Source organism: Myotis myotis, unplaced genomic scaffold (genome assembly GCF_014108235.1).
Source record: "Myotis myotis isolate mMyoMyo1 unplaced genomic scaffold, mMyoMyo1.p scaffold_m19_p_2, whole genome shotgun sequence".
Lineage (NCBI taxonomy): Eukaryota > Metazoa > Chordata > Mammalia > Chiroptera > Vespertilionidae > Myotis > Myotis myotis.
In genome coordinates, this window is record NW_023416324.1 from 1,412,770 (window position 1) to 1,428,066 (window position 15,297).

Sequence of the window (15,297 nt, forward strand, 5' to 3'; positions counted from 1 at the left end):
TGAGCGGTGAGCGGATGCAGAAGCCGGGTCCATCCAGACAGCCGGGTGTTACTGAACGCTAAAAAGAAAGAGGCGATCGCGCCAGGAAAAGCCACAGAGGAAACGCCAAACGATGACCCACCCGAAAAGCCTGCATGTGGGTGGTCCCAGCCGCCGACACCAGCGGGGGGGTAGCGGGGGGGACGGGCAGCAGGAAGGCCGTGGCTGGGGGGCTACGGGGTGGGGGGGAGAGGCAAGTGCAGGGGACATTAGGGCAGTGAGACTGCTCTGCTGGTTGCTATAACGATGGGCACACGTCATCACACACTGCACCACCCACAGGATGCGCGCCACCCGCGTGAGCCCTCCGGGCACCCAGGGACTGGGGGTGACGGCGACGCGTCCCATCCTGGTGAGTGAAGCGACAATGGAGGAGGCTGTGTGGGGCCGGGGAGAACTCTCCGGACCTTCCTCTCGATGGTGCTGTGAACCGTAAACCGTCCTAAAAAGAAAGTCTTTACAAAAAGAAGACGAAAGTGCCCGGCGGGCGTGGCTTAGTCAGTGGTTGCGCGTCGACCTCTGAGCCAGGAGGTCACGGTTCCATTCCCGGTCAGGGCACAGGCCAGGGTGCGGGCTCCACCCCCAGAGGGGGGCGTGCGGGAGGCAGCCGGTCCACGGTTCTCTCTCATCACTGATGTTTCTCCCTCTCCCTCTCCCTTCGTCTCTGAAATCAATAAAAACATATTTTTTAAAAAGACGAGCACTATCACCACTGCAGCCAGACTGCCGGTTTGTACCCGCGGGGGTGGGGGACGCCAAGCAGAGGGGCCTGGAGAGCCGGCCTGCGACTGGCACGTGACCAACGCGCCCGGGTGGGCCCCGCGGCCCGCAGCCTCCGCACCTGCCGGGAAAGCGCAGACTGAGTTCCCAAACTGTCGGCCCTAACTTCTCTCGCCAAGAAAAACAAAACCACCGGCAGCGGCTGCCAGCCATTCTCTCCGCTGTTCCCCGCGGCTCCTGGGTCCCCCGCCGTGCTGGCTGCGACCGGAGAGCAGCCTGGGCCGTGCAGACGGGCAGCGGGGCCCCTCCGGCTCCTCCTCACAGCTGCCCTGGGCGCAGCCTCCCACACTGGCCTCCCCGGAGGGCGACCCTACCCGGAGTCCGTCCGGCGCAGCAGCAGCAGCAGCAAGTCTGTGACGACTCCCCGCTGCCTTAGCCCTTCCAGCCCTGCAGGTGTCTTACGTAACCGTCGCCCGTCACCAGGGAGACCAGCTCCGTGGGCACGCTTCCCCGCATGACCCGGCTGGTCTGGACCACAGGCCTTGCCCTTCGCCCAGCCAACGGCTCCCAACCCCCCTCCCCACAGACTCTGCCCAGGCCGAGGGCTGCAAGGCCAGGCCCAGGGCTCCAGGGGCCCGGCCCCTGGCATTTCCAGACCCGCCTGCTGCCTATGGTCTCTGTGCCCTTTAAGAAGCTGGGTGTCCAGGGAGGTGCGGTCCGTCCCCTGGGGCCCAGCCCAGCCTGGCGCCCCTTCGCATGAATGGCTCTAGACCCGGCCTGTCCCTCACTCCTCTAGCCAACCTTGCCCTTTGACCCACACTGCGTGATGTCCAGGGATTGGGCCCAAACCCTGCCTGTCGCCGGGGAGGAGGGTCCAGGTGGGCCAGGTGCCCCCTCCCCGGGGAGCAGGGCCGGCCAGCGGTGGCCGTGGAGACCACTGCCGGGCCCTGGCTGCCACTCCCGGTCTTCTCCTGGCCATGCTGTCGGGGACCCGGGCACAGGCCCTGTGGGGTGTGGGCTCCCCAGCTGTCACCCACATGCAGCCTTGCTCGGCACCCCCCGGGGGGACAGGGGCTGCTCCCCTCAGAAGACCACGTAGCGGTGAGAGAGGGATGTCAAGGCCAAGCCCCTGATGCTCCCAGGTTCTGGCTGTGTGACCTGGGCAAGGCACGTGGCTCCAGGTCTCGTGTAAAGGGGGCCCCAGAGAACCCGTCTGGAAGGGGTGCGATCACCAGATGAGATGATTCACAGAAGAGGCTTCAGTCCGGGGTGGGGGGGGCGGGACTGGGGTGTGATGGGCCTCGGGGCCTGGACCACAGACCCCAGCAGCCGCCCCGCCCTTCCCGAGAGTCGGGGCTCCTGGCGCTGAGCATCCTGGCAGCAAAGTTGGCAAAGCAATCGCCGAGAAAGCCCCACCGAGCACCTCGCCCGACAAGGTCCCGGCGGAAGGAGGGCTCTGCCCCTTGGGCGGCCGCACCGGAACCGTCAGGACTCTCTGACCTGGAAACACCTCCCAGCTCCAGGGAGTAAATGACACCAGGACCCACCTCTCACTGACAGGCAAGGCGGCCTCGGGGCTGGGCGGACGAGTGGCCGGGTCCCTCTGGGTCCGGCCTCGCTGGGTCCCCGCGGTCCCGGGGAGGGACCAGGCTGAGCCCCGCAGCCTGGGCACCCGCTCCCGTCGTCATGGTGAGACAGCGGGAGTTGTTTTAAAGCCACCGCCCCACGGCGGCCCCTGGGCCATCGCGGCCTCGCTTCGGAGCCGCGCAAATATTAAAGCCTCGTTACCCGCCTGCCACTCCGCCGGAGGAGGGCATCCCACAGCAACGGGATCGAGAGAATTGAGCAAATTAATCAATTAAAATCATCATTCGCAGGAGGAGTCCCCTCTCACCGAGACAAGGCAGGGGGCCTCTGCCTACCCCGAGGGAAAAGGCTCCGTAACCTTCGCCTCGGCACTAGGTGCGTAGCAGGGACCTCAGTTCCCGGGATTCAGCAGAAACCAGGAGAGACAAGAGGGCCCCACCAGCCGAGCGTCCCCTCCCCCGCGTGCGTGGGTGAATGTCCTCTGCCTCTGTCCCCTCTAGGACGTCCTGCGCCCCCGGGTCAGGCTAGTCCCGTCATGTGGGGTGTGAGGGGAGGGGGCAGCCTTGCCTGTGACCTGAGGGAGGGGCTGACCTGCCACAAAGCCCAGCCTCCTGAGTCTGCGCAGGGCACCTCCCTCCCCTCTGCTCCGTCATCACGTGAACCCTGTGTGTCCCCTTCCATCTCCTGTAACGACTCTCTCTGAACTGAGGGACCACCCACCCAGTATGCAGTCATCTCGGTCTTTACCTTGATGCCACCAGCAAAGACTCTATTCCCAAATGAGGGCACATTCTGAGGTTCTGGGGGACACGTTCAGCCCGCAGCTGGTGTGGCCACAGTCCCTCAGTCCATTCTGCAAGCTGCACTTGGCTGCCCACTGCCCACGGCCGGGAGGGGGGGGGTGGAGCAGGAGCAGTGTGGAGAGACAGGCCGGCGTCCACGGCCCTCACTCTGCACGGTCTCCCACCCACCAACTCAGACCCGGCTTTGCTTTGGGGTCAGAAGGGCCCACGTGGCATGGCCAGCAGATGCGCCCTAACTGGTGGGCTTTAGCTGTACGCTGAGCCCCGCCCGCCTTCACCAGCGGGAAGGGCTTCCAAATCCATTGCCCCTCCGGCCACCACCCTGGAGGGCGGCTACCCCATGTGCCCAGCCACACCAGACACTGACCGCCTGAACTCCCTCTCCAGGCAGGCTGATGCCCTCCTGGCCTCCCCTCCCCTCCTCTCTCCCCTCCCCTCCTCTCTTCCCTCCCCGCCTCCCCTCCCCTCCACCTCCTCTCTCCTCCCCTCCCTTCCCCACCTCCTCTCCCCTCCCCTCCCCGCCTCCGTTTCTCCAGGCAGGCCCTCAGCTTGTGTCCCTAGAGGTGAGAGTGAAAAGGCTGCGCCCACGTTGAGGCCAGGGTTGCACACACCTGGACGCCCATCGGGAGGCGAAAGAGGCCGTGAAGCAAACGTAATGGCTGTTTTCCCAGCTTCTCGGAACTTGGGGCAACAGTTTTCAGAGGCGCCTTCGTTTACTTCTAAATAGAGTCAAACATAGCATTAAGTCATCAGCAGACGCAAAGCACCGCCCGTAATCTGCCTTTCATTTGGCTCCATTTAGTGAAAAGGAGCTTTCAACAGGCGGGCGGGAGCAGGTGCACTGAAAGCGCCCTTGATGGAAACGACCAGGTTCTGGAGACGGTGGGCGGTCTGCGCGCGAGGCCGGGCCGGCCCAGTCCTGCAAACCGCAGGCCACGCGGTGCCAGCTGGACCCGGGCCGCGGAGCCAGGGGGAAACGGAAAAGCGGGCCCGGGCCGGCCGAGCGCACTGTTTTGAAGGGAGAAGGGACCCTGGCTGCGAACTGAAAATTCATCATAACCAAGAGATGCCGTTCTCTGTGAGGAAGGAAGAGGGGGAGGGAGGCCGCACAGGGGGCAGGAAGCTGTGAAAGGCGCCCGATTCTCACTCCCCGGAGGGCTCGGCCTCACCTGTGACCTGTGCCCAGGAGCGGGCTCAGTGCGAGCTCGCAGACATGGGGAGGGGCTCCCGGACGGTAGGGGAGGGGCCGAGGGAAAGGATGGCGCCAGCTGCAAGGGGCTTTCCAGAGCCACCGCCCGGAGCACTTCTGTGGGGTCTGACTGCGCCTGGGGGGTGGGGACAGCTCAGGCAGAGTCTGGGCCCCGTGACTGGGTTCTGGCCTTTGTCCATGTGACCTGAGCCGGAGGGGACCTTGCAGGTGGGATTAAGTTGAGGCCTGGGATGAGCAGTTACCCTGCTTTTCCGGGGGGACCAGAAGCAGAAGCAGGTCCAAGTCATGCCCCCTCCACCCACCAACTCTGAGCAGACGCCCAGGAGGCCACCGGCCACCGCCTGTCCCTCCACCACACTGTCCCCGAGGGAAAACCAGGTTTACGCTGCAGAGAGAAAACCCGACGAGGCTGCAAACAGCAGAAAACACCCAAGAAAACTGTCCAAAGAGAAAAATGTGTAAAAGTTTACTATTTTCATACGTAACTTTAGAAAAGATATATCCCCATATAAAACGTTGCATAGTAAATGACATGTTTGTACAAAACCCAGTAAGAAAACATCCTTTTATCATTTAAGATGATTCTGAAAAAACCGTCGCTGAAAACAAATGGAAACGTCCTAGCCGGTGGCTCTCGTGTGCCAGAGCCCTGGCCGTGCAGCCGCGGCCCACGCTCTCGCCCCACCCGAGAGCAGCAGCTCCACCGGAGCAGCCTTCCGAGCGCCAGGGCCTGCGACACCCACTCCGCGGCCACTGCCGCCCGCCGCTGGGAGGCCGCCACCCGTGGGGGTCCGTGGCGGCCATGGAGGCGGGGGAGGCCGAGAGGCCACGGAGACCGGGAGGCCGTGGAGGCTCCTTCACTGGTAGACGACCTTCACTGGTAGACGACCTTCACTGGTAGACGACCTTCACACAGAACGTCTCCTCGTTCTTGTCCTCGTGGTCGTTGATGTGGATGAGCACCTCCCGCTCCCCGGCCCTCTGACTGGGCGCGAACCGCAGGCCGATGGTGTAGGTCTCTCCGCCCGCGACCTGGAAGAGGCGGCCGTCAGCGCCCAGCCCAGCGCCCTGTCCTCCAGCAACCTCCTCCACCACCTGTTCCCTCCAGCCCTGGCCTGCGTGACCCACAGAGCACCTTGGCCTGGCTCCTGCCTCGGCCGTGGGCTGGGGGTCCTCCAGGCACCAGCTCTGAGCTGCGGTGCCCCTGCTCCTGAGGCCCAATGACCGCCTTCCATAACCCGGGGACACTCCCAGCCACAGAGGCACCCCCACTGCTTCCTGCCACCTTCCCTCCAATGCTCAAGACAGACATGGGTCAACGTGGGGCAGTTCTGGTCAAACTTTGGAGAAACCACAGGTTGGGTCGGTCATCAGGCCGGGTCCCTGAAATGTCGCCTGGACGCGGGTCTCTCTGAGACGACGCAGTGGCGCTCACAGAGGTGCCCTCCCCCCGCACCCTCCCCAGCACCGCACCAGAGCGCAGCCGCCCAGGGCTCGGTGGAGACGCCACTACCCGATGGCCTGGCTCCTACCTCCGTCCCCAGCCCAGGGCTCAGGCCCCAACCCTCACGGTGCCCACCTGGAAGGTGTCCTCCGTGAACTGCAGCAGATCGGGGTGGTCGCTGTGCAGGCAGTAGGCCCGGCGGAAGGGGTAGGGGTTGGTGTAGGTGATCTGCTTGTGGGCGCCCTTCCCCTCCCCCGCGGCCATGGTGATCTCGAAGGCCTGTGGGAGGGCGGCATGGGCTGGGCTCCTGCAGGGACTCCTGAGCCTGCTCTGCGGGGGGCCCAGCAGCTGGGACACAGGACAGACAGCCCCCCCTCAGGGCTCCAAGGGGAGGGGCCCCCAGCACAGGAGCAGCCCCCCGCTTCCCCCAGGGCCAGGAGAAGGGGAGGAAGCTCCTGCCTGGAGCCGGGCCTGGTGGAGGACCAGGTGACCACCGTGCGCCCACGCCTGTGCCCACGCACGCCCCCTCCCAGACCTTGGAGATGAGAGGCGGCCGGCAGGAGAGGCACACGAGCCAGGAGGCCACCAGCTGGTGGAAGTCCACGTCGACCACGTTCAGGTGCACGAAGCGGCTGCCCGCCCGGCGGGGCCTCACGCCCACATGTAGGTCCTGCACCCCGTGGGGCGGCAGCGCGAAGACGCCTTTGGGGTCCATCTTCAGAAACAGAGTGGCGAGTGGGACGAGGGGTTCCAGCACCCGCCCCCCAGGGACCCGCTGCTGGGGGACCACCTGCTCGGGGCCCACGTGGCCGGCGTGCGGCAGAAAGGGCGGATCTCCGTCAGGGCTGGGCCACCGCGGTCACAGCCTGTTCACCACCGTGTCTGACGCCCTGTGTCGGGCAGGTCCCCTCCCACATGGCGGCGAGCCCTCTGGCTCTCACAGAGCCGCAGGCAGGAGCCCGCCCGGCCCGCTGAGCAGAGCAACTGGCTGCACTGACTCAGACTTAGTATCCTCGTCCCAGCGACTCTGAGACAGGCTGTGGGTGTACGTGTCCCCGCCTCCTGATGGCCTGATAAAGGAATCAGACAGAGACTCCACAGACCGCCAGTCCAAGGGCCAGTGAGCCCATCCTCGGGACCACTCACTGAGCGCAGCCCATGCCCACCGCCCACCGCCCGCCCCGCCGCCCCAGGTGGGCGAGAATGGCAGCAGAGAGAACTGAAGGGGTCCAGTAGCCCAGGGCCGTACCGTCAGCTCCTGGGGGTGCGAGGTGAAGGCCCGCACGTTCCTGAGTGTTGGCGTCCCCCGGAGGACCAAGGACAGGCGGGTCCGCTGGCCCACGACACAGGACACGTCCACGCGCTGCAGAGAGTGCAGGTGCACCTGCCAAATCTGGACGGGCGCCGCCAGCCAGCGGTCCCTGTGGGGACAGAGCCAGGAGGAAGCCGAGAAGGCTGCCCAGAGGAGGGAGCAGGAGGGCGCGCGGACAGCTGCTGTCACCCTCCTGCGTGGGCGGCTTGGGGACTGCAGCCGAGGCGTCACTTGGACTCAGGGGGGACGAGAGGGATGTCAGTGTGGGCTTCGCAGCCAGGCCCCCTGGGCAGCCAGAACCGCGAACCAGGCCCGAGGCAGGGCCGTGGCTGCGCTCCGTATAAGGCCACGGCCTGGAGGTCAGCAGGCCTGAGCTCAGGAACCTGGCGTCCGCTGCCGGGACTGTAGGACGGGGCTCTTTCCTGGAAAATGGACTCAGCAACGCATCCCCTCAGGGTCTGGTGGGGACTCCAAGCTGCGGGTCCCTCCGCCCGTGACGGGCGCTGCACACAGGCTGCTCACTGCCCTGTTCTCAGAGGTGCCGACACCTCACCCACACCAGCTTTGACGTTCTCGGGGCTGGGAGACGCCACTTCCAAGGATGGGAGGGCCCAGGTCCCCGAACAGGGTCACTGCAGTGGGGGGAGCAGAGGGCGGGCCGACAGTCTCCGTCGCCCGGAGGAAGCACTGGACGGGCAGCGGGTCCGGGACTGAATGTGCCGCACGGCTGCCTCCACTTCCTCCCCTTGGGCTCTGGACCCACCGTCCCTCGGGCCGCGGGAGCCGCCCTGAGCGGAGGGCGCCCTTCGCCAGGCCCCTGCCAGCCCATGAGTAGCTGCGGAGCAGGCAGGCCTGGCCACGTTCAACGCCCACACCCGCTGCTTCCTCCCCACCCCTCCCCCCACCCCCTGCCGCCGACGCCAGGCTCGCATACTCACACGTAAATGACAACAAAGAAGTCTTTGACATCCGGGCTCGGGCCACTGGCCACCTTCAGGAACACGTCCCTCGGCTCCCCCGGGCCCTGCGGGCAGTGGGGCATCACAGGGACGCCGCCCCTGGACCTGACCCCGCCCCCGGCCCCCGCGAGGCCACAGCAGGGAGAACCAGGCCCCGACGCCTCTAGTTCTCTGTGCTACTCAGAACCCACTAGTGCTTTCACAGCGAAGAGAAAACGCCTTGATTGCACACTGAGCACAGTAACTCTCCTGCAGGAGCCCGTACCCAGCCTCTCGCACGACAGCCGCTCCCTGTACACAGCGGCGATTAACAGATGCCCTCATACACTCGCTCCTCACTCACTCCCCTCGGGTAGCCAAGGACCTGTGTGCTGGCAGGAAGGTGAGGCCTCGCCCAGGAAGCTCTCACAGGCCCGGCAAACAGCCCCTCGCCCGGGAAGAGGCCGTGCACAGAGACGCGCGTGGAGCGGCAGGGGGTGCAGGGACGGTGGGCGTGCGGGAGGACGGAGCGGCCACTCACCATACTCTGGGTCTCACAGATGACGTGCGGGTCGCTGCAGCGGACGTGGACCGGGGGCGCCTCGCCAGGCTTCCCCACGGGAGCACCTGGAGCGGAAAATACCAAGACAAAGGTGTCTCCCGACAGGCGCGGCCGGTGCCGAGGGGACGGGCCTCCACGCCACCCCGGCGTGGACACTGGGTTCCTGCTTGGCCGCCCCTGCGCGGGGCCCGTCCGCAGGCAGAGGCCATAGCGGAAGTGCGAGTGCCCGCAGCCAGCACGGCTCCCTCAGCGCCACAGGCACCAGCGCAGTGGGGGGGGGGCACAGGCACCAGCGCAGTGGGGGGGGGGCACAGGCACCAGCGCAGTGGGGGGAGGGGGGCACAGGCACCAGCGCAGTGGGGGGAGGGGGGCACAGGCACCAGCGCAGTGGGGGGAGGGGGGCACAGGCACCAGCGCAGTGGGGGGAGGGGGGGCACAGGCACCAGCGCAGTGGGGGGGCACAGGCACCAGCGCAGTGGGGGGGGGGCACAGGCACCAGCGCAGTGGGGGGAGGGGGGGGCACAGGCACCAGCGCAGTGGGGGGAGGGGGGCCACAGGCACCAGCGCAGTGGGGGGGGGCACAGGCACCAGCGCAGTCGGGGGGGGGGAGGGCACAGGCACCAGCGCAGTGGGGGGAGGGGGGGCCACAGGCACCAGCGCGGGGGGGGGGCCACAGGCACCAGCGCAGTGGGGGGGGGGCACAGGCACCAGCGCAGTCGGGGGGGGGAGAGCACAGGCACCAGCGCAGTCGGGGGGGGGCACAGGCACCAGCGCAGTCGGGGGGGGGGGGGCGCCGCGGGCGCACTGTCTTCGGTTTGAAATGACACAGGCAGGAGGGAGAGCCGACAGCTGTGCCGGGTGTCGGGTGAGAGCATCGCAGGGTAACGACGATGCCACCGCCCCTCGGGGAGAACCGTTCCCAGCTGCTGAGCCACAGCACACCCGGCCCGACGGGACCTGCCTGGGAGCATGTGCCAGGGGGGCAGGCGGACGGCCTTCTTCAGGAAGGTGAGCTCCGGGTGGTAGAAGCGGAAGACCTGGTCCACCGCGGGCGGCTGCGGCTGCACCGTCAGCAGGAGCACGGCCAGGGGCTTGCCGCCGCCCGCCCGGAACAGCACCTGCGAGCGGGGGGCGTCAGGGCGCACACGGCCCGTCTCCGTGGTCCTCACCGCCCCCCAGGGGACACGATCAGAGACAGGGCAGTCGGCACAGGTTGCCTACACAGAGGGTGGCGCCCGGCACGGCGCCCGCCTGTGGACGTGTCCCCCCGTGTGCACCACGATGGCCGCCACTGCTCTTCCTCCTGAGGAGGGCGCACCCGGATGCGCCTTCAACTGCCACCGACCCTGCCTCTTCCCAGCACACGTGCAAGGGACAGGCATGGAGGGAAGGTTTCAGTGGCAAACTAGAACGGGACAGCCGCCGCGAGCCCACGTCCCGCTCGGAACGGCACACCCTCCACACGGCAGAGCTCTGTGCCCAGCCCCGCCCGACCCGAGTCTGTGCCCCCTTCCACCTGTGCCCAGCCCCACCCCACACCGAATCTGAGTCACCCCCTACCCCGTGCCCAGCCCCGCCCGACACCCTGAGTCTGTGCCCCGTCTGCCTGTGCCCAGCCCCGCCCGACCCCCGGAGTCTGTGCCCCGTCTGCCTGTGCCCAGCCCCGCCCGACACCCCGAGTCTGTGCCCCCTTCCACCTGTGCCCAGCCCCGCCCGACACCCCGAGTCTGTGCCCCCTTCCACCTGTGCCCAGCCCCGCCCGACACCCCGAGTCTGTGCCCCCTTCCACCTGTGCCCAGCCCCACCCCACACCGAATCTGAGTCACCCCCTACCCCGTGCCCAGCCCCGCCCCACACCCAGAGTCTGTGCCCCGTCTGCCTGTGCCCAGCCCCGCCCGACCCCCGGAGTCTGTGCCCCGGCTGCCTGTGCCCAGCCCCGCCCGACACCCCGAGTCTGTGCCCCCTTCCGCCTGTGCCCAGCCCCGCCCGACCCCCGAGTCTGTGCCCCCGCTGCCCGTGGGCCCCTCTGCCCTTCCGGCAGCTCTGCGTCTGGCTTTGCCTTTTGAAGCTGCATCTGAAGGCGTCGCCCTGCGGGTCGGTCCCCGCACGCGGTGTGCTCCTGGGCCTGTGCCCCGGCTCGGAGAGAGGCCCCAGGCCCACGCTCACACCCGTCAGGGGTGCCCTGACACCCCACCAGTGTTCTATCGCCTCACTGAGGCAGCGACTGGAAAATGACTTTATCTCCTGTGCTGCTCGAGCAGAACGTGCACCTATAACTGAGTGCTCAGACCGAACCTCCACACTCTCCGCAGTGTTCGCGACACTAAGCAGCTCTGAGAGCGCTGGCCGTTCGTGCAGGTCAGTGGACGCTCTGGAAAGGGCCCATCGGTGCAGGACGGGCCAGCCCTGCGGAGAGGGGGCAGCGGACCCGCCGTGTGCAGCACCTCGTGCCACGGCCAAGGGCTAGAGGGGCTCAGAGTCCACGGAAAGGGAGTGGCGGACACGCGATGAGCACCCGCCCCACAGAGGCTTTGACAGAGGGAACAGGAGGGCTCTGTACACCCACTGCCAAGGTCTCAGGGCCACGTTCATGCTCTGCACGCACAACACACACACACATGTTCACATGCATGTACACACGTGTGTGTACACATGTACATGCACACAGGGAAAGGGTTGGGAAAGGTAACCAGCTCTTCCTACATGTATCTCATTTTATAACTTGATTTTGGACTCATGTAAATGCTTTCAACTTGAAAACTACGTTAATGTTTAAAGGACCTGTATGTGTGAGAAACAAGAGAAACAAACAGGTCACACATGTTGAGGTGGGGACATGACTGCCCGGAAGAGTCCCTCAGAGAGCGTGAGCACAGGCCTGCGGGATCCCGTCGGGGGCTGCACCACATGTTCAGTGCACACGCACAAGCGCACACACACACACACACACACACCACCAGCCACTGCGGCCGGCAGCACTGGACCACGGGGGCAGCACCAGCCCACGGGGACACCACCGGCCCACGGGGGCAGCACCGGCCCACGGGGGCAGCACCGGGCCACGGGGACACCACCGGCCCATGGGGGCAGCACCGGGCCACGGGGACACCACCGGCCCACGGGGGCAGCACCGGCCCACGGGGGCAGCACCGGGCCACGGGGACACCACCGGCCCACGGGGGCAGCACCGGCCCAGAGGGCAGCACGTCACAGGCTGGCCGTCCTCAAACTGAGCAGACAGGTAGATACATGGAGGAGGACGAAGCCAGTTTCTCACGGCAGAAATGGGATCCCCTTTCCAGGGGAAGGGCTGCTGACAAGCCCACGATATCCGTGACGCCCGTGATACCACACCGTCCTGGGCGCTGGTGCAATCCCCCCTCCAGCCCCACAGGCGGCGGCGGCGTCTGACGGGCACCCGTGCCCACGCCCAGCACCCAGGTTTGGTTTCTCAATACCCTTCTCCACCCAGGAGCTGGTACAGGGCCGCTCAGGGAGGGAGCAGGCACACAGCCGCCTGCCGGCAGGAAGGAAGCACCAGAGGGATGGAGGGTGCGGGCACGTCCCACCACTGCACCCGATGGGATGCTGGGCACGGGCACAGCCAGCCCCCGGGCCTGCGCAGGCAGCCCCAGAGACGGAGCACGAGGACAGCGGGCACGGGGCAACGGCTCACGCCAGCACCAAGGGCTGCACGTGGTGAGTGGCCGGGAGACGCCTCCACGTGAGACACCCAGCCAGCAGCCGTTCCAGCACCTGGACGGGGAAGTCCCCCTCTAAGTGCCCTGCCCACACCCCTTCCCTCCAGGAGGCCGGCAAGGGCAGAGGGGCCGGGCCCAGGCGGCCCGAGAGCAAGCAGAACCCATGACACTGCCCGGTCCCCGTGGAGGACACCGGCTCGCCCCCCACGGCCTCGTGCACCTCAGATCAGGCCTGTCCTCTGCCCGCACCTTGGCGTGTCTGGTGGGCATCACGCTGTCCGCAGGGGATCCGGGGTCCGTGCCCTTCTCAGGTCTCAGGTCCGCAGAGGCCTGTGGGAAAGCAACCGGCACCCGCGGGTCACGGACGGATCCTGGGGGGCAGGCACTGCTGTCCACCTGCAGGTCGGTCCACTGCGGGACAGCTGCCCTGGCCTCATGGTGCTCACGGTGACCTCACAGCGCCCTCACAGCGACCTCAGTGATGCTCACAGTGACCTCACAGCGACCTCACAGCGACCTCAGTGACGCTCACAGCGACCTCAGTGACGCTCACAGCGACCTCAGTGACGCTCACAGCGACCTCACAGCGACCTCACAGCGACCTCAGTGACGCTCACAGCGACCTCACAGCGACCTCACAGCGACCTCACGGCGCCCTCACAGCGACCTCACGGCGACCTCACAGCGACCTCAGTGACGCTCACAGCGACCTCACAGCGACCTCAGTGACCTCACAGCGACCTCACAGCGACCTCAGTGACGCTCACAGCGACCTCACAGCGACCTCACAGCGACCTCACAGTGACCTCACAGCGACCTCACAGCGACCTCAGTGACGCTCACAGCGACCTCACAGCGACCTCACAGCGACCTCACAGCGACCTCACAGTGATCTCACAGTGACCTCACAGCGACCTCAGTGACGCTCACAGCGACCTCACAGCGACCTCACAGCGACCACAGCGACCTCTCAGCGACCTCACAGCGACCTCACAGCGACCTCAGTGACGCTCACAGCGACCTCACAGCGACCTCAGTGACGCTCACAGCGACCTCACAGGGACCTCACAGCGACCTCACAGCGACCCTCACAGCGACCTCTCAGCGACCTCACAGCGACCTCACAGCAACCCTCACGGCGACCTCACGGCGACCTCACGGCGACCTCACGGCGACCTCAGTGACGCTCACAGCGACCTCACAGCGACCACACAGCGACCTCACAGCGACCACACAGCGACCTCACAGCGACCTCAGTGACGCTCACAGCGACCTCACAGCGACCTCACAGCGACCTCAGTGACCCTCACAGCGACCTCACAGCGACCTCACAGTGACCTCACAGCGACCACACAGCGACCTCACAGCGACCTCACAGCGACCACACAGCGACCTCACAGTGACCTCACAGCGACCTCACAGTGACCTCACAGCGACCTCACAGTGACCTCACAGCGACCTCACAGCGACCTCAGTGACGCTCACAGCGACCCTCTCAGCGACCTCTCAGCGACCTCACAGCGACCTCACAGCGACCTCACAGCGACCTCACAGCGACCTCACAGCGACCTCACAGCGACCTCAGTGCCGCTCACAGCGACCTCACAGCGACCTCAGTGACGCTCACAGCGACCTCACAGCGACCTCACAGCGACCTCACAGCGACCCTCACAGCGACCTCTCAGCGACCTCACAGCGACCTCACAGCAACCCTCACGGCGACCTCACGGCGACTTCACGGCGACCTCACGGCGACCTCAGTGACGCTCACAGCGACCTCACAGCGACCACACAGCGACCTCACAGCGACCACACAGCGACCTCACAGCGACCTCAGTGACGCTCACAGCGACCTCACAGCGACCTCACAGCGACCTCAGTGACCCTCACAGCGACCTCACAGCGACCTCACAGTGACCTCACAGCGACCACACAGCGACCTCACAGCGACCTCACAGCGACCACACAGCGACCTCACAGCGACCTCACAGTGACCACACAGCGACCTCACAGTGACCTCACAGCGACCACACAGCGACCTCACAGCGACCTCACAGCGACCACACAGCGACCTCACAGCGACCTCACAGCGACCACAGCGACCTCACAGCGACCACACAGCGACCTCACAGGGACCTCACAGCGACCACACAGCGACCTCACAGCGACCACACAGCGACCTCACAGCGACCTCACAGCGACCTCACAGGGACCTCACAGCGACCCTCACAGGGACCTCACAGCGACCTCACAGGGACCTCACAGCGACCCTCACAGGGACCTCACAGCGACCTCACAGCGCCCTCACAGCGACCACACAGCGACCTCACAGCGACCCTCACAGCGACCACACAGCGACCTCACAGCGGCCTCACAGCGACCTCACAGGGACCTCACAGCGACCCTCACAGCGACCTCACAGCGACCCTCACAGCGACCTCACAGCGACCTAACAGCGACCTCACAGCGACCTCACAGCGACCTCACAGCGACCTCACAGGGACGCTCAGCGGCTGCTATAACCGGCCTCGCTGCCCAGAGGCTGGGAGGCCGCGCGGCTGTGGAGAAGGGGCCGCTAACCCAGCTCTGCCTGGAGCCAGAGGCCTGACGACTCGCCCCCGCCCTTAACCTCTTGCCCACGGTGCACGCAGAGCCCCCCGGGAAGTCTGCGAGCCCTGGGATCCCTCAGGCCATTTAAGGGGTGACCATCATCCCACAGAGCTGACCTCAAGGTCACTGTCCCAACAAGGAGACACGTGCCCACACCCTCCCCATCACGCACACGCACGCATGCACACACACATGCACACACGCACGCACACGCACATGCACGCACGTACACACACATGCACACGTACGCATGCTCCTCACGTCTGCACAGGAAGCCTCGGGCCTGGCCTCTTCTGGGGAGCACACAGGGCGGTAACAAGGGCGCAGCCCTCACTGCAGGGGCCGGGCTGGGAGGCAGCCCCAGTTCTGAC

At 66.4% G+C, this 15,297-nt stretch overlaps 1 protein-coding gene across 3 annotated transcripts in view; it reads right to left on the reverse strand.

The window, feature by feature from the left end:
- Positions 1–4,814: 4,814 nt before the first annotated feature.
- NPHP4 (nephrocystin 4) overlaps positions 4,815–15,297 on the reverse strand; it is a 61,333-nt gene continuing 50,850 nt past the window's right edge. For 2 of the 3 annotated variants that reach the window (XM_036347835.1, XM_036347836.1), the window contains exons 24-31: positions 12,566–12,646; positions 9,577–9,733; positions 8,595–8,680; positions 8,054–8,139; positions 7,053–7,224; positions 6,339–6,518; positions 5,939–6,082; positions 4,815–5,391 (exon numbers count right to left, since the gene is read on the reverse strand). In XM_036347835.1, coding sequence (XP_036203728.1) covers positions 5,251–5,391; positions 5,939–6,082; positions 6,339–6,518; positions 7,053–7,224; positions 8,054–8,139; positions 8,595–8,680; positions 9,577–9,733; positions 12,566–12,646 — 1,047 coding nt within the window. In that variant the 3' untranslated portion in view covers positions 4,815–5,250. Of the gene's footprint in view, positions 5,392–5,938; positions 6,083–6,338; positions 6,519–7,052; positions 7,748–8,053; positions 8,140–8,594; positions 8,681–9,576; positions 9,734–12,565; positions 12,647–15,297 lie in introns of those variants that run through there. The other variant, XM_036347837.1, reaches the window with a different exon arrangement.